The sequence below is a fragment of the Jatropha curcas genome, chromosome 10 (genome assembly GCF_041381405.1).
Source record: "Jatropha curcas cultivar XTBG-Jc1 chromosome 10, XTBG_Jcur_1.0, whole genome shotgun sequence".
NCBI lineage: Eukaryota > Viridiplantae > Streptophyta > Magnoliopsida > Malpighiales > Euphorbiaceae > Jatropha > Jatropha curcas.
Genome location: NC_143160.1, coordinates 11,543,408 through 11,563,793, shown reverse-complemented (window position 1 = coordinate 11,563,793; position 20,386 = coordinate 11,543,408). Strand labels below are relative to the sequence as shown.

At 29.5% G+C, this 20,386-nt stretch overlaps 2 protein-coding genes across 2 annotated transcripts; one reads left to right on the top strand and one right to left on the bottom strand.

The window, feature by feature from the left end:
- Window positions 1-4,297: 4,297 nt before the first annotated feature.
- LOC105635671 (berberine bridge enzyme-like 9) lies at window positions 4,298-6,023 on the bottom strand. Its single transcript, XM_012218745.4, has one exon. The coding sequence runs from the start codon at window positions 5,992-5,994 to the stop codon at window positions 4,384-4,386; it is 1,611 nt and encodes a 536-aa protein (XP_012074135.1). The 5' UTR covers window positions 5,995-6,023; the 3' UTR covers window positions 4,298-4,383.
- A 3,213-nt stretch (window positions 6,024-9,236) lies between these two features.
- Window positions 9,237-10,531, top strand: LOC105635672 (two-component response regulator 24). The gene is made up of 3 exons (XM_089726873.1): window positions 9,237-9,369; window positions 9,468-9,565; window positions 9,851-10,531. The coding sequence occupies exons 1-3, from the start codon at window positions 9,237-9,239 to the stop codon at window positions 10,085-10,087; spliced, it is 468 nt and encodes a 155-aa protein (XP_089582999.1). The 3' UTR covers window positions 10,088-10,531.
- Window positions 10,532-20,386: the final 9,855 nt, after the last annotated feature.

The window sequence follows — 20,386 nt, the reverse complement described above, 5'->3', positions numbered from 1 at the left end:
AAAGACAAAGTTGAAGTAGTATCTAATATCTAACATCTCAATACATCATCATCCATTCATAGTTCATTCTTTGTTGAGTTTTTCCATTCAACAAGAAGTCCAAAATCATCATCTTCATCCTTCAATTCAACATTTCAAATTATAATTACAATTCAACAAAAAACACAGATAGATTCTAAATCCTAAAATCTTCAAATCTATGTAAAAAAAATTAACTAAAATTATTACAATAAATACACAATTAACATCTAAGAAGAAAAATTCAAAAGCTTCTAAATAAATTCAGACATGAATTGATGAATGAATTGAAAAAGGAGCAAAAATATATTACATGAGAACAAATTTTACATTTAGAAAAAGCTAAAATCTAGGCAATACAATATACTAATTAAAAATAAATAAACATACCTTTTTTTTCCTACACAGTAACACGCCACGTCTCCAACAATCCAGTAAATCCTTCCAAGCTTCAAGAATGAGTAACTGAGTTGGTAACTATTCCTTATCCTTGAATTGCAAATTGGAGTCAGCAGTGACACTTGTCTATTCATGTTAAATAAATTTGGACTTTTGGATTTCCTTTGATGTTTAACTTCTTGGATAAGCTTAGGTAAGTAAAAATATTTTATTAAGTCTTTTTTAATAACTAATGTAATTTATTTTTACTTCAGTAATTTTTTTTTTTTTTTTTTTTTTTAAGAAAAGGAGGGGGCAATTGCCCCCTTTCTTTAATATGTGTCTTCGTCCCTTATGCCCTCGTATATTTCGTGTGCAGAATTCTAACTCTCGTGCAACTAAGAGCCACATAATACTTGAAACTCGAAATCCTCTCTACAATGTTGAATCGACTAGCTCTAACACCATGTTAGAATATTTGAATGAATATTATATCTTTCCAAAAAAAAAAACAACCTGATGAGAAACTCTTAAATGCTTAAAAGTAGAATCACATTATCTTTACCCTTTCTCTCCTATACCATTCCCCCAAAAGAAAAGCATGTGAGACCCAGGTTAGTTTTCATTTGTTTCCTCATTTAAATACAATTGAACAAAGAAAATACAACTAAAATATTTAAGAAGACTATAATTTGGATTGGCATAATGAAAAAATATATGTAAAGAAACGTTTTCCAAAATAGTAAAAGCAGTGTGATCAATTGTTTATGTGGTAGCAAGAACAACCTGGATCTTTCCAGAGGGATGCAGGTAAAGAAGCAGAATGCAGTAGTTCATTTGCTATATTTATATATATAACTCTTCGCTTTCATACACTTATCCTAAATTATTTTTCTAGTCGCATCGTCAATTGGTTCCAATTAACCTTATCCCATTTTACATGAATAATGTATAAAGGTTGAGAAAATTATGAATTTTCTAAAATCACACAAACATTATGTTCCAACTTCCTACCCATTCTATATACGTTATTCTATTCAACTATATATTGAAAAATTAGGTTTAAATTTGTATTAGTACTATTAAATTAAGAATTGATAATTTTTTTTTACTTTGAAAAATTTTGACATATTAGAGTAAATTAATTGTTAAAAAATATGAAATATATTTGTCAGAAACTATTGAATTGTTAAATTGTTTGAGTGTTTAATTGTTGTGACAATTCATGCATAAAAAATAAATTTCACTCTTTATCAAGTGATGAATTTTAGTCGATATATATAAAATAATGAGAATATTTCAAAAATGACATTGAATAGGCTCTTCAAATTATTGGTCCAGTATATAAATCCAAGTAGATTAAAAGAATCTAAAATAATAATTTTTTACTAAAAATTCAACCTAAATATATCTTGTCAACAACAATAAGCAGAGGGGTGAACAGCCTGCCAATATAAACCTCCATAAGAATAGCAGAATTGATCATGATGAGCTTACACCAGCTTCTAGAGAAAAAATGGAGAAAGGTTGCACATTCTTTTTAAGAACTAACGGAACCTAAAAAATTGAAGGTTGTTTTTTTTTTTTTATTATTGTTGTAGAATATATCTTTTTCTAATCTAATAAGACAAAATTATATATTCCTAACAGGAAAAATCGTGGAATATTATAAAGATTTAAATTTCTGAAATTGATGTATTAGCTGAGGTATGGCTAATTAATTAGCAATCTATGGACAAAATAGAGGATTTTGGCAAAATATAAATTAAGTTAACCTTGTGCAACATATAATTAATGTAAAGTTCATTTGAAATTTTTCTTCATATTTATATTTTTATTAATTTAAAATTTTAATATATATATATATATATATATATATCATAATTTTATATTTTATATATTTCTAGTGGGTTTTATTTTCTATTTTATATCAAACAATAAATCTTATAACATATTCTTCACTTTATTCAATAAAATTTTAGATTTAAATAGAAGACCAAGCAAAATTAAATAATTCAATCAATCAAATTAAAATCTTTAATAATATTTTTATCAATTCAAAAACTTAGTAGGAGCGCTTTTGACAATCCTAATATTCTCCATCTATTCTCAATTTTATATATAATATAGGTAGATTGTAGATAGATGTAGATATTAGTTTCAATTCTTCTAAAGCAGGTTAATTAAATAAGAAGAAAGAAAATATAAAGTTCAACCCATGCTATATATTTCCTGTAATGGGTGGAAGATAGAATGTCAATATGGTGTGAAAAAAAAAAAAAAAAATTCAGAAAGAATGAAGAGAAAATTACAGAAGTAGGCCTTGCACTTCTAATCCCATAATAGCTTGACCTATTAATATTTTTAAAAATATTTAATTATTGAAAATGAGAAAATTCAAATCTGAATATATTATTAGGTCATATATGTACTTACCACTAGGCTATATCTTAATATGCTTAACCTATTAATTATTAGTTGAATTAAACAATTAATTTGTGTGTGGGACCACCCATATACCAAGTCAATTGAAAAAAAAATTTTTTTTTTTTATCTTTATTCTAAGTATATGATAAGAAATATCCAGGTTTGTTTAAAATATTATTTTTGATTGATTTGGTGAATAGGGTGTCCTTGTACACCAGGTATAGATGAGTCCTTCCGTACACCATTTTCTTTGATTCCAAAATTTATAATAAATAAAATATAACTCCAAGTCTAAATTTCTCTATATAAAAAAAAAAACTCTAATACACATTCTCAATCTAAAAAAAATAATTATTCTGGAATTTAAAATTAGTTATATATTTAATTAATAAAAAAATTATATATTAACTATAAAAACAACAAAATACATTAAAATGCAAAAATGGTACTCAAATTGAAATATAATGTTTATCACACAGGCAAAGATTTACCATACATTGTTTTTTGTCAGCAAACAAAATATTTTATTAATTTTTAACATATGGAGGAAAAACTTAACATTTAAAAGCAACTAAACCCAAGTCATTAGGCGTACCAAAAATCCCTAATCTAGCCTATGAATGCAAAGTGAAAAAACCTGGAACAACCTGACCATACATAAGTAGAAAATAAAAAACTCCAAAAATTGTAATTATTTAACATCTTTCTTCTAGGGTTCTTAGAATGAGTCTCTTCGGATAAGAGAATTTAAACTTCCAAGCATTAAAAAAACAAAGATATTTAATACAATTAATCCTTCCAGAAGACTACAAAGAATTCTTCCATAACCAAGGTGGTAGCTGCAGCAAAAAAGGAAACCAAAAGAGTAACTGAGCCGTTCAAAACCAAGCTATAATACGGACCACCTTATCGACCCCTCCCTTAGCTAAATGATCTGCGAAAGTGTTTTTGGATCTGGGAATGAGGGAAAATGAAAACCAGAGAGAGTGAGGAAAGTATATTATCTATTTGATTAAAATGAAGCCACCATTGCCATGGTCTGGCAGTTCTGTTTGAAGCCCACGCAATTGCACTTTTAGAATCAGATTCAATAATCAGTGGATTTAATTTGAATTGCGAAGTACTAAACAGTTTAAGGGCAAATAAGACTGCTAATAGCTCAGCTTCGTTGGAATCTGTAATACCTGTGCTTTTAGAAAAAAATGCAAAGGATGTTTCCGTTTGAATCCCTTAAATTTCCATAGATACCTGCAGGTTTTCCTTTTGATGAGCCATCTATATTAAACGTGAGAAAGCCTACTCTAGGACCATTCCAATCCGTTGAACCCGCATTATTTCTTTTCCTTGATTTAGAAAGAATGTTGCAATATTTACCAGAACAGGCAAAATAGAACCAGTCGCTAAGACAGTAAGGAAAAGTTGGGAATTTTACTTTAATCAATTCGAAACAACTCATACTTAAAATCCGATCAAATTAAACAGTTAAAGCAAATGACTTTATTTCTTCGATTTTCAAATCAAATCATCAAGAATCGGAAATTATAACAAAAGACCACTTGTTTATACTGATTTGCACACATTCTTTCCTGAAGCTTCTTTGCATACAGGAATACTTTGTTCAAACCTAAAAAAGTTCTCAGGATCAACTGCTGCTTTAATAGATATCAACCTTTCAAAATTCTCCTTGAAATAACTATGTCCATAAGTATCTGCTGCTTTAAATGAACCATTCCCATTGCTACCAATGCTTCCAAGATCGAAGTCGCGATAATTTAGAAATGACTCTCTTGGATTTTTCGATACATAAGGAGTCATAGCTTTATAAAGCGATCTTGTCAAGTTTATATATTTTCTTGCAGTTGCTGCATCTTTTTCCTTCCAGTTACAAGAATATTGGATTTTGTATAAATTCCCCTTTCTATGTGGAAATGGAGTATCGGTTTCCGGAATTTCACTCATTCTTCCTCCGTAAGGATTGAAGGCCATTCCTACTGCTCCATTTTCAATCATAATGTTCCAGATGTTTTCATAATCCTCTTTAGAAATTGGTTCCTGAACAAAATCCGATTTTCGGGCCATATAACTAACAGATGCTTTGTTTGTCCTGTTAAGTAATGTTTCAACAGGAAGACCTGGTTTCATTCCAACCCAAATCATTGTCGACTCGACCCATCTCATTTCATTACAATCCTCTTCTTTTAAACCTAATTCCGGAAAACTACCACTCAATAAAGTAAGCAATCTTGCCTTATCGCCTAAAAACATACCTACAAACACTGCCTTAACAAATTTTTTCTGATCCTCTCCAGTCCCAGGCATTAACATTGCTCGGAGAAACAAATCTCGATCTAGTTTATCAGTTGCAACTTCTTGCCATTTAACAAGCATGTCAATAGCACCCCCTTCTTTAAATCTGTCCACTTGGAAACAGGTAACTTTTTCCGGTACCCAAACAAGTGCAATTTTCCAAGAAAGTATTACTCCGAAATTCGCTCCGCCTCCGCCTCGGATAGCCCAAAATAAATCTTCCCCCATCGACTTTCTATCAAGAATTTCACCTTTTGCATTAACTATTTGTGCATCGAGAATATTATCAATAGAAAGACCATATTTTCTCATCATATTACCATAGCCACCGCCTGAAAAATGTCCTCCGAGGCCTAATGTAAGGCAAACTCCAGCAGGGAATGCATGAACATTACTTTTATTTGCAATAGCATAATAAAGTTCGCCAAGAGTTGCACCTGCTTGAGCTGAAGCAGTGTTGCTTGGTATATCAACATTGATACTACGAAGATTGAACATATCAAGAAGAACAAAAGGAACTTTTGATGTATACGAAAGTCCATCGTAATCATGGCCTCCACTTCGGATTCTAATCTGTAACCCTAATTTTTTACAACAAATAACAGTTGCTTGAACGTGAGATTCATGTTTTGGTGTAACAATGATTATAGGTTTTGGGGCAGATACGAATATGAGATTCTTTATGTAGTTTTCGAAAGTATATTTGAAGGAAGGATTATCGGGGCCTATAATGGCATCGGAGATTGGATTTTCTTTAGAATTCTCGTTAAGGCATTGGGTAAAACTCTCAACATTAGGAGCTTCATCTGCTGAAGAAACTGAGATTAAAAGAATCGAAAAGAGAGAAAAAGCTGATAGCTTCATTTTCTTTATGGGTATATTGATCAAAGATTTTGGTGTTTATTTATAGAGGAAAAATTCACATGCTAGTTGAAATGTAATTATGGGTAAAATATAAATGGATCCCTAACATGTGTACAAATGAACACTTAAATTCTTCTACATTTAATAAACAACTACAGTATCCTTAACTTATACTTTATCTGACTATTAGGTCTTTTTGTAAAAAAAGAAAAAATTAAATTCTTTCAATGAAAAAAAAAAAGCATATTACATCTAAATAGTGTGTCCAATTAACGACGAATAGCTCATTTTTTAGATTGAAGAACTTAATAATGAGACGGAAGTATAAATTATGATAGTTATAATTATTTATTAAATATAAAGAGATTTAAGTGTTAATTCAAATATAATTTAAGGGCTAGATTATATTTTACCCATGTAATTAAGTTGTAATCGTCCTGTTTTCTTTTCTTTTCTTGGCAAGTAAATGTTTTTTTTTTTTTTTCTTTTGAGATTTTTCCAGATCTACAATACCAAAAATAACGCTTTGTCCACAAAAATAACATTTGACCCCACAATAGCTGTGCCATTAATAGCAAATACTATATTTTGTTTTATGACAACAGTAAATTATAGATTCTTTTTCTTCCAAAAACATTACCCTACCCTTACAATAAATAAATTCCATAAAATTTTATAGAATTAATTTATAAATTTAAAATTTTGTGTTCGATATAAAACAACTAAACACAATTAGATGGAGAATAATGGGATTTTCGATAATACATTTAGTGAAATTTAGAACATGCTATAATAACCTTAGGCATAGCTAATTAAAAAATTACATTTTGTTAGATAACTGAATATAATTTATTAAAATTATTTTTTAAATAAATAAAAGTAAATGAGAAAATCAAACACAATTACTCTTAACGTTTTTTTATTCTCACTAACCAAATAGAAATAAAGTATATTTCTATTGTTTATACTTTGCTTTCTTCTATTGTTGCTGAAGTATTTTTAAGTTCTTTAAATTTATATTTGTTTAATTAACGTTATGAATTCCAATAACATTGACCTTTATTTTATCAAATATTACTTAATTTGAATTATAACTCACGTATTATAAACTAATATTGTGATTTTTATTATTATTATTATTATCAGTGTTCAAAATTATTTCCACCATCTTTCATTTGTTTGCAGGGCCATTTAATTTTGAGGCAGGGCAGCAAAAAGGAAGCCTGCCCATATTGCATCTGAATGCATAGAGCTGGTCTAAGGTGAATTAAAATTACATACAGTTTTTTTAATGGTTCTAATTAACTTAAATAAAAATTAGACTTTAATTAATCCACTATTTCCACCCTCTAACCCTTAGACCTTGTATGTTAGAATTATTAGTAAATTTTCCTTAATAGTTAATTCAATGTAATAAATTCTGTAGTTATTAAAACATAGTTGTCCATATCTGGCTCTGGTAATCATAATTAGAATAAAAGCAATAAATAAAATTCGTCGTTATAGAAAAAATAGAGCAAAGTTAAGAATGGTGTTCAACTTTCAAGTTTAATTTTATATTTAATTTCGGAATTGGTACATTTTACAAGACAAAGTGAAATACAGAAGATAGATGCGTGGTTGTTAGTTTTAGAATTAGTAAGTGTTCTGGTAATATATGTTGCTTGTTTCTTTCTTTTGTTTTCTTTTCTTTTTTTAATAAAATATATTAGCTATGCTTTTATTTCGTCATGTGATTGTACATTCTTGGTTTGTAGGCATATCCTTTTTTTTGTCATTCCCGTGCCTCAAGTTCTATCGCTACAATCTCGCCTTCAAGAACAAGTTGGTGAAAATACTGGTGCTCGGATTCATGAGATATTAGAGCAACTGGTTATAACAGCAAATTGCAAAATACCAGAGTTTAGAGCATCCAGGCTTTTTCAGATACTTACACAAATAGTTTGGGTGATGGTACTATTTAGGTAGATTTGAGTTGCTTTGTATTTAACAAATATAAGTTTAATGAGTATCTATGAGACATGATCTTTTTTTTTTTTTTTTACTTGTGAGACAATTTTTGTTGTTTTATATTTTCAATGTATTTAAAATTTATATTCATTTTATTGATTTTCTTTATTTGATTTTAAATTAATTTTATTATGAAATATATAAATTATAAAAGTTGAGAACATAAATAGAATATTAACAAATATGAAATATTTTAGAAACTTAAATGGATTTTATAAGCCAATCATAAACTTAGAAACGGATTTGGAAACAAAAATGGCAACGATTCAGATTACTTTTTTCATGGATGTTAGAAACAGAAATCAGTAACGGATATAAATGTTTAGATGCATATATAGAAACGAACTAGCAACGGTTTAGCCACGAAATGAAAAACAGATTAGTAACGGTTTAGTAACGAAATGAGAAACGGATTTAGAGACAGAACGGGAACGGATCGGGAAAGAATTCATTCCCAATGAGATCAACATTGACAAACGGAGTTATAGCAATGTAGCAATGGAAAAATCCGTTGTCATACAGACAAAAAGATCGTTGCTAAGCTGCCATAGAAACGCTCCAAGTTGACACGTATTGTTTTGGTTTCTGATCCGTTTCTAAAACAGTTTAGCAACGGACTGTAGTAATTTAGAAACGAAAAATTTCGTTTCTATTCCAATATGATATACGGCATGTCAAAAATTGTTTAAAAGTAATATCTACGTAGTAGATTATGAATATACATAAACATCTTGAAGTAATTATTGTATTGATGTACAGACTATAGAGTATTAATAATATTTTTACATTTTTCAGGAAACGGAGATCTTCTCAGATTTCTGCATCTCAAATTTTCTTTAAAAGTAAAAAAAATCAAAGTCATTAAACCCTGCATAACACGTAATATCAACTTAAGACTATCCGTCACATTGAGAATCTGGGGTTAGTCTTAATTCATTTAATTTGTATGACATCTTTTAAATTTCAGATACTAGTTAGGGCTTATATAAACCTAAACATCTTAGTTTCTGTTAGCAAGTTTGTGCAAAGATAGAGGTAATTTTAATATTTGACTAGTTAGAAATGCTTGGATTTTCATATGAAAATAATTTTTCTCTCTTTTTATGCATGTGAGTATGATATCTCTATCTCATACAATGTTAATTACTATGTTTTCCAAGTATAGCACATTACTTAATTTGATGATAGTAATAATTTCATGTCTACAGAAGAGAAGAAAAGAGTGGGAAATGATGACAGGGAACAGCATTTGCAGTTCAGAAAGATCGTCAACAGCAAGCAATGAATTTGATGGAAACAGAACTAATTTCAACAATGATAAGGATACTAATAGTAATTTCACAGTGCTGCTTGTGGATGCGGATAGTATCATGAGAGCAATCCACAAATTGATGCTCACAGAGCATGGAATGGAAGTCGTTGGAATGCGGATACAAATTGATGCTCACAAAGCAATCCACAAGCTGTCAATGGAAAAGAAGCTGTTGACCTTCATTGTCTTGGTCTTTCATATAATCTGATTGTTATGAACATGGAAATGCCTGTCATGCATGGCTATGAGGTAGTATAATATAACCCATCTTTATTTTTGTTCACATGCATTATTTTCGAGGTAAACCAGGAAAATTCATTTATTTTTGTAAGAGAAATTTTGATTTTCAGTTTTATAAAAAAATTGACTTTGTTTATTGATGTGATTGTTTTAAAAACAAAAGAAAAAATTGAATTATCAAAATTTTTTAATGAATATAATAAATTTTTAATTACATTTTGCATATAGATAATGGAATGAAATATATATATTAATTGGCAGCTTAATTATGTGCTAATCATTTATGAATAATAGGCTACGAAGGAGCTACGGGACATGGGCGTCTACTCTGCTATTGTTGGAGTAGTATCAAGAAATGAGGAGGCTGAAAATTTCATGGAAGCGGGCTTAGACGGCTGCGTTTCTAAGCCATTAAGCATTGAGAAACTGGCTCCATTCCTTCCATTTCCATCCACTGCTTCCACTGGCGAAAGCGATGATGACTATGACGGTGATGATCGTCAAAGCAGCACCAGTAGCAATGGCAACTAATCATATGTCTATTTCTCCAGAGAGAATATTTACCAATTTTTCTGTATCCACTTCAACAAATTTCGATTGGTCCTTTTTTTCTGTGCAAACCACCCATATCTGGATCCTATTATAAAAGACCGACTAAATCCGACTTGGGATTTAGTCACAGTTAAAACTCTTCTTTCACCCTTCTCTGCAAATGCATTTAGTGGGGATCGAGCCCGAGAGCACTTTCCACATACCCAACCTGTATTGCTAACTGAGCTACAATCCGTAGGTAAAGTTTGTTGGTCTTTTGGTCTGTATAAATTTGTGATATTGTTAAAATAACCTTAGACTTTCTTGGTACACATGATTATGGAAATGGCTTATGGTTCCTATGTTGTGTGTGAAGGCGCAACCCTCCCTAAGGGAAATGTATGGTACCACCTCTAGTTTCTCAATTTTTATAGACCAAAAAAACAGTTGAAATGATGCATTTTTAAATTGAAAATACATTTTATACAACAATTTATATGGCATTCCAAAAATGGTGTAAAAGTAAGATCTGCATACTGATGATGGTTTAAAAGTAAGATCTACAAGTTTCAAGAATGAGCGTTTGGCTGGTTTTTTTGAAAGAAATTGAACTTAATTGAGATCTCATATTGTTGGTTCGATTTAATTTTTTTTCAATTTTGTTCTTACTTTTAAGATTTCAAAAAAATTAAATTGAATTAATTTAGCATACTAAAGCATAGTCTAATAGTAAATACATGTGTGATCTGACAATAAATCCATATTCAAATGCCTTCTCCACCAATATTTGGAAAAAAATTGAATTAATTTAATTCTCTGTACAAACCGAACCAAATTGAGTCGAGCCCTAATCTACCAAATATAGTAAATGACATTTATAACATTTTACTTTTTTTAGACTACTAAATCAACATTTTACTTTTTTTTAGACTACTAAATCTACATAAACATTGTAGTAGATATCATTTATAATATTTTACCTTTTTTTAAACATAATTTAGATTTTTTCAGATTTTTCAGCATCTCGAATTTATTTCAAAAGTAGAAAAAAAATCAAAGTATCAGATTTTGTATTTAATGTAATGCCAACTTAAGACTATGCCACAATTTACAAATCGAACTAATTACTTTTCAAGGCTTATATAAACCCTAAACATCTTAGCTTTTTAGGCATGGATAGCAAATACACCTAAATTGAAAGGTAATTTCAGCATTTGAATAGTTAGAAATGCTTTTTTTTCTTAAACTTACTATTAGTTATCATTAGTGCACATTAACATATCCGAAGCTTATTTATAATAATTGGTTTCGGCTTTTTGTCATTTTTCTTGTTTCCAGTAATTTTTTTTTCTTGTTCTTCTTGTGGTTTATGTCTTTGTAATTTTCTGCATTATTCTGTATTTGTTTTGTTTCTCCACTTTTTAGTTTTTACAGGTTTTTATTTTTGTTTTTTGGTTTTCTATTTGCAGGTCTTTTTTAGCATTGATTAATATATTTGTATTGTCAAATTCAAATATATCGTTGTCAAAGTTCAGCTCAGCTCGATTCATTTACGACTTTAATCGTAGTCAATGACATATTCCCTATTGCAGTAGTCATTGTTGTCGTTGGTGGCACTTGTGGAGGGCAATGAAAGGTAAGAAGCAATTTTCTCGAGAGTTAATGGCTTAGAAATGCAGTTGTCTAAGCCTGCTTCCATGAAGTTTTTTTAGCTTAGCCTCGTCATTACTTGATATGATGCCAACAGACAGTGTCAGTGTTCATCTCTCCTAGTTGAAAAAGTTGAAAATGGTGATTGGAAAATGAATTTGCAGATGAAAAGCCTCATCATCAAGAGTGAACAAAGAAAATGATGGAAATAAGAAGAATGTCACTAATTATATGAATAAATATTAATTTCACTGTGTTTGTCGTAGATGGTGATACTATTGTGAGAGCAATTCACAAGTTGTTGATCTTCATTATAAAAGTACTAATGTTGATCTTCATTTCAACATTTTAGCTAGCAGTTTGTGGATTGCTCTTGCAATAGCATCATCGTCTACGATACGTATAGTGAAATTAGTATTTATTCATATAATTAGTGACATTCTTCTCATTTCCGTTATTTTCTTTGTTGATTGTTGATGATGAGGCTTTTAAATTGTAAATTCCTTTTCCAGTCACCATTTCCACTTTTTTTTCTCGTAAGTCATCAACTAGGAAACATGGACACTAACACCGTCATTGTTGGAGTCATCTCAAGTAATGAGGAGGTTAAGCTGAGAAACTTCGTGGAAACAAGCTTAGACGACTGCGTTTCTGAACCATTAACTCCCGCATTGCTTTCCACAGACGCCATCAAGCAATGACTACTACAATGGGGACTGTATTGTTGACTATGATGAGGATGTTTCATGACATTAGCAACAACGACAACTTATTATCTATCTAGTTCATCGCGGTAGAAATAACTGAAATGAAGTTTTTGAATCTTGGTCTATATATATATGTGCTACTTTACTTTTTTTTTTTTTTTTCTAATTTGTTGAAATAAATTTCTTATACATGTATGCAGGTTTATCAAATTTATAGAAGAAAATAACTTTTATGCAGATTGGATGGTTGATCTTGGACGGACTTTTCCTATGTATGGTTGTTCATGTTTTTGGAGATCCACTTCAAGAAATAAGCTGCCTTCTGTTGTTTAACTATGTCCATTGATTTTTTTTTTTTTTAAGTTTATATATATCCATTTGTGTTTATTAATAATGTAAAAGATTACCTATGACTTGTGGTTGAGTTGGTAACGCAGGCTGGACATGTGGAAAGAGCTCTCGACTTTGATCTCCACTAAACACACCTGCAGAAACTGGTAATAGGGTCTGGATACCGGTTGTTTACACAGAAAAAAAAATGCATGATTTCTAAGGAATTTCAATATGATTTTCTTTTTCTAATTTTATTGTTTCTATTTAGCTAATTTATAAAAATATAAGTTTAGGTTTTAGAATGAAGTTGAAATAATAATAACCAACAACATCATAATATAGTCATTGTTTTGTGGATAGAGATACCATATTTGCATATACATAATAATAAGAGAGCAAATTATCATTTATATGAAAATAAAAACATTTCGAAATAGTAAACTTATCTCTACATATACTTGCTAATCTTGTTTCATAAACTAAGATGTTTAAGGTTCATATAAGCTTCGAAAAGCAACTGAAATTTGTTACTTTTTCAGTTTAAATCTAAGTTTATTTTTATTTTTTTAACTCTAATTGATGCTCTATATTAGTAATGAGCTGAATAGTACAAATGACTTTATTGTTATAAAATTGAAGTTCATGGAGTTTTAAGTGACAAATCGATGTCTTAGGATGATAAAATCATGTCAACCTAAGTTAAGGAATAGACGAAAGTAAATAACCCTAAATTTGAAACGAAAAGGTAACAAATCTAGTTACTGAAATCAAACGAGATAGATCAATTAGAAAGTCCATACAAATGTATGCAAAGAAAGAAATAATTGTAGTTTTTGAAATTCTTTTATTTTCATATAAAAATATAGTTTGCTCTCTTTATTATTATGTATGTGTGAATGTGATATTCCTATCGACAGACAAACACTATATGTTGAATTGTCAACTTTGATGCTGTCTTTTTCCTTCATTCTCTGCCATTTGTTGGTGTCATCTCAAGTGATTAATGAGGAGGCTGAGCTGCAAAACTCAATGGATTCTGGCTTAAATGAGTGCATTTCAAATCCATTAAGTATTGAGAAAATTGCATCTTTCCTTCCATTTCCATTAAGCAATTAATGATGTAATTATAAATAAAAAAAAATATTTCCATCATCTTTTAAATTATCGTCTGACTTTGATAAAAACTTAAAAAAAAAAAAGTTGAAAAGTTCCATTAGGCTAAATAAATAATATTGCGTATTAAATTTTATTTTTTAATATAAATACGCTCATTAATGATTTAATAACATAAATTTCTATTACTTTATGAAAAATACTCAAGTATTGCATAAAAATTAAAGTCATGAAATATAATTTTTTAGTTACGTGTTTTGTTTTATATTATGTATATTTTAAGGTTAAAAAAAAAATCTAATTGTTGTAATTTTTAAATTGATAATATAGTCAAATTTATTTATTTAATAAAAAAATAAATAAATTCTTAATTATTTTAATTTTACATATCATACATCATATTTTTTTTATTTGCAATTTCTTCTTTAATTGCAAATAAAGATAAAGAGGTGGTGAAATTACGGTAAAAAACGAAGATTTTCTTTATCATACAGAAGTTTATATTGACCTTTAGATTAACACAATTCAAATATAAGTCCTTAGATTAATATATCATTAGGCTCGTGTAAAGCATTGAGCAAGCTTAATTTTTCTAATCAATTTATGTGGTAAATTTTTTTTTTTTTTTTTGGAAGAATTTACATGGTAAATTTAATAATTCATCAAGTTATTCAAAATTAAAATATATATGTTACTTAGTTTTCTTACACTAAATGTGTAAACTTTAAATATTATACTACTATTGAAAATTATTTTTTGTTGGTAAAATAATTTTAAAACGTATAATTATGAATAAAAATCATAAAAAAAAAAAGATATACTCACGACAAGCTAGGACTTGATGGGCATTTGAAAATGTTGGGGGCCCAATGGAAAGTCTTGAACAAAGGAAAAATTAATGTGAGGCGTACATTGAAAAGGATTAAATTTTAAGCTACGGTATATAGTTTTATCCATTACATTAGCCAATGAGCTAAATACAACTCATTATTTCCCTAGGCCCATGGGCTTTAGTTAATGTGATTGGTTGCATGGTTCAGAGATTGTATTTAACTTCTTTTGACCCATGCTTCTCTCCTGTAACCAAAAAAAGATTTAGTTAATGAATTTTAATTTTAAAAATCTAATTGTTAAATTGAATTTATGAACTGATACAATTATTAAAATTTCTAATAAATTTTATAATTTAATTTTTACATTCTTCAACTATTTAATATTCAATATGTATTTTTTTTATCAGCAGTATATTTTTATTTTATTAATTTATATCCATTAAAAACTTAGCATTTCCAAATTTCTAAACCCAAATTATTAGGTTGTCCAAATATACTCAACCTAACTCAAAAATGCTAAATAAAAAAAAAAAACCTAAAAAATCTCAATTTACATGTGATTTATCTCTTTTTGAGATAAAAAGACAAATAAAATTCCAAAAACACAACATTACAACAATATATCAAATCAAAATCAAGCTAGAAAATCATTAGATACTTCAATATCCTTCTTCACTAAAGAATCCGCAAAACAATTTTATTCTTTAAAACCATGCTGAAATTGAAAATTTAAGAGGTTCCGACGAATCAATCAAATCTATTAAAAACTATAATACTATTTTCAATGCTTTTTTTTCCTTAATGTGAATTAAATTCAACATATAAAGGATATTAATCCTTCAAATGAGATTGTAAAAACAACTCATCTCGTCCATAAAGTTTCTTCAACTCCCAATAAAATCCGCACGCCTTTTATTGTGCCATCTATTGGATAACTATTCCAGCTGTATTCTGTTAATAGAGATAAATATAGTTTGTATTGTATTATATCTGTAACACCTAAATTCTTTCTACAATGTATTATAAATAGGAGTATTCTGTATCAATAAGACATACTAGAGAAATATTATTCATAACCGCCTTACATGGTATCAAAGCCTTAGGGTTCCAAATTCTTTTTTTTTTTTTTTCTGTCTTCCGTCTTTTCTTTGCGTTTTTCCGGCTAAATTTCTGTGTCTTTCTATCATAATGGTCACTCCTCCCTCAACACCTCCTTCCATTACTCAGAATACTGGTGTGTCGTCTTCTTCTGCTATTCCTTCTATGACTCATCCTTCCTTTTCTGTTTCAAATATCAGAAATTATGTTAGTGAAACCCTGTCTTTCACAAACTATCTGGTGTGGAGATCACTTATGGTACCCGTGCTTCAAGGGTACAATGTCTATGGTCATATTGATGGTTCTGAACAATCTCCTGCTGAGAAAATTACTGTGGATGGTGTTTCGATACGTAATCCAGAGTTTGTGTCATGGAAGCAAGTTGATTCTCTTGTCCTCTCATGGATCCAAGCTACGGTTAATTCTGAAATTTTGAGAAGTCTTATTAAACCTAATGTCACACTTACAGCGAAGCAAGCCTGGGATTCTATTGAAACTCTGTTTAAAGATCAGGCACATGCCAAACTCCTTCAATTAAAGGTAGAATTCTACAGTGTTACTAAGGACACTGTTTCGATTGATGAGTATTTGCAAAAACTCAAAAGTATTTATGATTCTCTCTGTACTATTGGGTATCAAATTGGAGAAGATGATCTGGTAATGCAGGTTCTTGAAGGATTACCAACTAAATATGAGAATATGGTTATAAGCCTCACCAGCAAAACACCTCTTCCGAATTTTGTTGAAACTCGGACTGCTTTATATTTGCAAGAGCTCAGGATAAAGAATCGAACAAAAAGGCAGGCCTCGTCTACAGCAATGTCTGTTTCTCAAACTGCTCTTGTTGCTGTCAATCGGTCACCAACAAATAATAACAATTCAAGTCGTGGAAGAGGTGGTCGAGGATACAATCAAAACCAGAATTCTTATGATTCTTACAATCGTGGACGTGGCAGGCGAGGTAGAGGAAGAAGAGGACAATCCTATCCACAGCAATCATTTTCCAATCCTTACTATACAACACATTATAACACTGGAATTCTTGGAGCACAACCGCCAGTTTCGCACACTATACCTCAACAAGTGAATCAATCTGTTCAGTGTCAAATCTGTTCTGAATTTTCTCATTCAGCCTGTGATTGTCCCTTCTTTCTGCGTCAGTCTCAGTCAGGTCCATCTGGTTATAATCAATCATATGCAGCTTTCAATCTTCAAGAACCTGTGCCAACTCCATGGTTACCCGATACTGGGGCTACTTCTCATATGACTGGCAATCCAGGTATTCTTAATAATGTTCAATCCTATCAAGGTCATGATTCTGTTAAGTTTGGTAATGGGTCTTCACTTCCAATTACTCATGTTGGTAATTATATGTTGTCTACTCCTTCCTCTAATTTTCGTCTTAAAAATGTTCTGGTTGTTCTTTCAGTTGCTCGTAATCTTATTTCTATTAAAAGTTTACTCGTGATAATAATTGTACTGTTGAATTTGATCCTTTTGGCTTTTGTGTGAAGGATCTGCATACGCGGAATCCTCTTCTCAGCTGCAGTAGTCCTGGTGATCTTTATGAGTTTCCTCCTTCGTTGTCTTCGTCTTCTGGTTCGTCAAGTCATGTTGCGTTTCAAGATTCTCCAGTGTTATGGTTCGTCAAGTCATAAAAGATTAAATTTAAAATAATTGTCATTCTAAGAAATCCAAGACAAAGAGGATTTGACTACATAATTACCTTTTTATAAAAGGTAACTTGGTAGAAGAAACCAAGAAATACTCTCAGTATCAATCCTTTTAATTATAAGAAATAGAAAAAAAAATTTAGATTTGAGCAGTTCAAAACTTCTAAATTTAATATTATCGAACAGATCCTCACATGCGGGTTTAAGAAATAGAAGACAAGATTATCTGGTTGCAGTGTCGGAGTCAAAAATTAAAGTTACGGGTTTAAAATTAATTCAAGAGTTAATGAGGCAAAATTAAAAATATTTACTTTTTTAAAGGGTAATATAAAAAATTTCAATAATTTATATGGTAATTTAAAAAAAATATATTTGGCCGGCCCCCCTCCTCCCTTCTCCGTCATTTTTTGGTTGCTTCTCAACGATAAAGACCTTGAAGCAATGGAAAAGATTACTTTCCATGTTATTCCTGTACTCTTGTATCATTTAAAATAATTTTAGGAAAAATCATGAGCTTTCATAAAATTAATTAATTCATTTTGTATTTTTGTATATTAAATATTTAGTGTCTGAAATTTACTTCGGTCATGATCTTTCCGTTCAAAATCATAGGTTTTTTCTGTTAAATAAGAAAGGAGAGAGAGAGAGTTATTTAAAATCACAAATGGTACCCTTAAATTTTGTTTTCCTTACCCATTTTCCTCTTCTCCGTCGTCTTTCTTCTCTCACAACCACAGCCCAAATTTACTCCGTCCACCACCTAAAGGTGTTGCTAATTTTGTATTTCGAGGACAAGACTGGAGAAGCTTGGAGATTCCACTACTCTGTAACAGATTTTGATTTGCCTGCTTTCCTGTAACTGCGAAGTGGCCCTGCTTTCGTTAGAACATACTCGTGGCAGTATGTGTTAATGTTGTATTTTATTTTGCTGTAGTTATGGCCAAAGCTTTATTTTAAGGTATTAAATGATACTGCTAATGTAAGAAAAAGAAAAAAAAAAAAGGTGTTTTGATATCTAAAGCTAATTTCAAATTTGAGGTCTTGCCTCTTCAGTTTATTATGGGCTTTACTTTGTATTTATTCTGCCGATTATTGTCCAAGTTGTTAGAGAAATGAATGGCAGAAAACTACTTCACACACCTCACAAATACACCCAAAAAAAAAAAACACAGTACTAGTTCTGGAAAATGAAGAAGTGGTTGGAGAAGAAGGGCAGATTTTTGAAATGATTTTTTTTTTTTATGATTTGTAATGCTGTCAAAGTGAGATACAGTATAACTTTAATGATTGTTTAATATATTTATTTATTTATTGAGTTTGTATAACAGCAGAAATGGAGATTTGAGGAGATGAAGGAGAAGAAGAGGGACAGTGCCTTTAATTTTTGACTTTTCAAAAGGTATTTTAGTCTTTCACTGTGCATTTAGACGTGACGGAAACAAATCTTAGAAATTAAATACCTAATATGTAAAAATATGAGTATGAATTAATTAATTTTATAAAATCTCAAAGAATGAAATAATTATTTTTTCATATTTTTATAAATTAAAAGTGTTTGATGAATTAAAATAAAAATTAATGAATTCAAATTATTTATTTGGCCACTAAATAAATCCGTGATAGGGTACGGTAGGGTAGGCAGGAAGCATAGGACAATGGTTCTGGGTGAATAGGATGGATACGGTTTCGGTTTCAAACCGAATTGAAAATTGACGATTTTAATTACAGTTTAAAATTGAGTTTACAGTTTCGATTTTTTAATGTCTTAAAATAGACGGTTTTGGCCGATTTTCATGCAAATCGCATAATTATAAACTAAAAAAATTAGAGAACATTGGTTTTCTGAAAATTTAGAATTTAAAAATTTATGAAATAATTTTTTTAAAAAAATTTAACAAAAAAATTTAAAAAAAGGCTTGAAGTTAATTTTTTTTAAAAAAAGCTTGAACTAAATTTGTTTTTTCAAAAAAGAGTTTTAAACTTAATTTATTTGTTTTTAATTTTGCATGAGGGGATTATAAATGAAAAGGGGTATTTATAGTAAATTTAAAAAATCAACTTTCTACGAATACCCTTAAAACTAACTGTTATATATTTGTTTATAATTATTAGGAGGGTTAATTATAGGATTTCATAAAAAATATTTAAAAAAATAAAAAAAAACAGTTGAAACTGGATAAAATCATTGGTTCTAACTAGTTAAAAAAAATCACCAATTCCAATTTTGATTCCGATTCTAAAAACCGCGAAATGGCCACTCTCACGGGTGAGAACTAGAAATTATAATGGAAATAGTCTAACTTTCTATTCAGACGTGATTGATCAAGTGAATTTTTGAGGGAGCCAAGACAGTAATATACTGGAACAATCATCATCACCTGTTGAAAGAAGCCAAAAAAAAAAAAAAAAAAGTCTGTTATATATTTGTATTGGTGCAAAAGTAACTTTCTGTCAGGACATGGTGTACCGGGAATATTTGATGATTTGAATGTAGTTCTAGGAGCTTTTAAGTTTTTTCCGAATAATATTAATAAAATAAATTGAATTTTTCTTTATATTTTTTTTCCAACATATAATCCTTTATTTTGATTTTATTGAAAAGATCTATATTTAAAATATTTTAGAAAATATATAAATTTAGAATATATTAAATATAAGCAAGTGGCAATGGCTTGTGGACCCCATTGAGCCCCAACATTTTATAATTGGGGATAAAAATGAGTCAAATTGAGTTAACTTTTAACAATAACTTGGATTTAATTAATTGATGAACGAGTTTTTGAATCCGAATGTCATTAGTCAAAAATTTACATCATTAGCTTATTAATTTGTCAAATTATTCAAAATTAAAATATACATGTTAAAATTTTAATACTTAACTTTTTATAATGA

Coding starts and splice junctions, on each gene's coding strand:
- LOC105635672 (XM_089726873.1), top strand. CDS start 9,237: ATGACAGGGAACAGCATTTGCAGTTCAGAAAGATCGTCAACAGCAAGC. Junction 9,370..9,467: donor GCTGCTTGTGGATGCGGATA/GTATCATGAGAG, acceptor GCAATCCACAAG/CTGTCAATGGAAAAGAAGCT. Junction 9,566..9,850: donor CTGTCATGCATGGCTATGAG/GTAGTATAATAT, acceptor TATGAATAATAG/GCTACGAAGGAGCTACGGGA.
- LOC105635671 (XM_012218745.4), bottom strand. CDS start 5,994: ATGAAGCTATCAGCTTTTTCTCTCTTTTCGATTCTTTTAATCTCAGTT.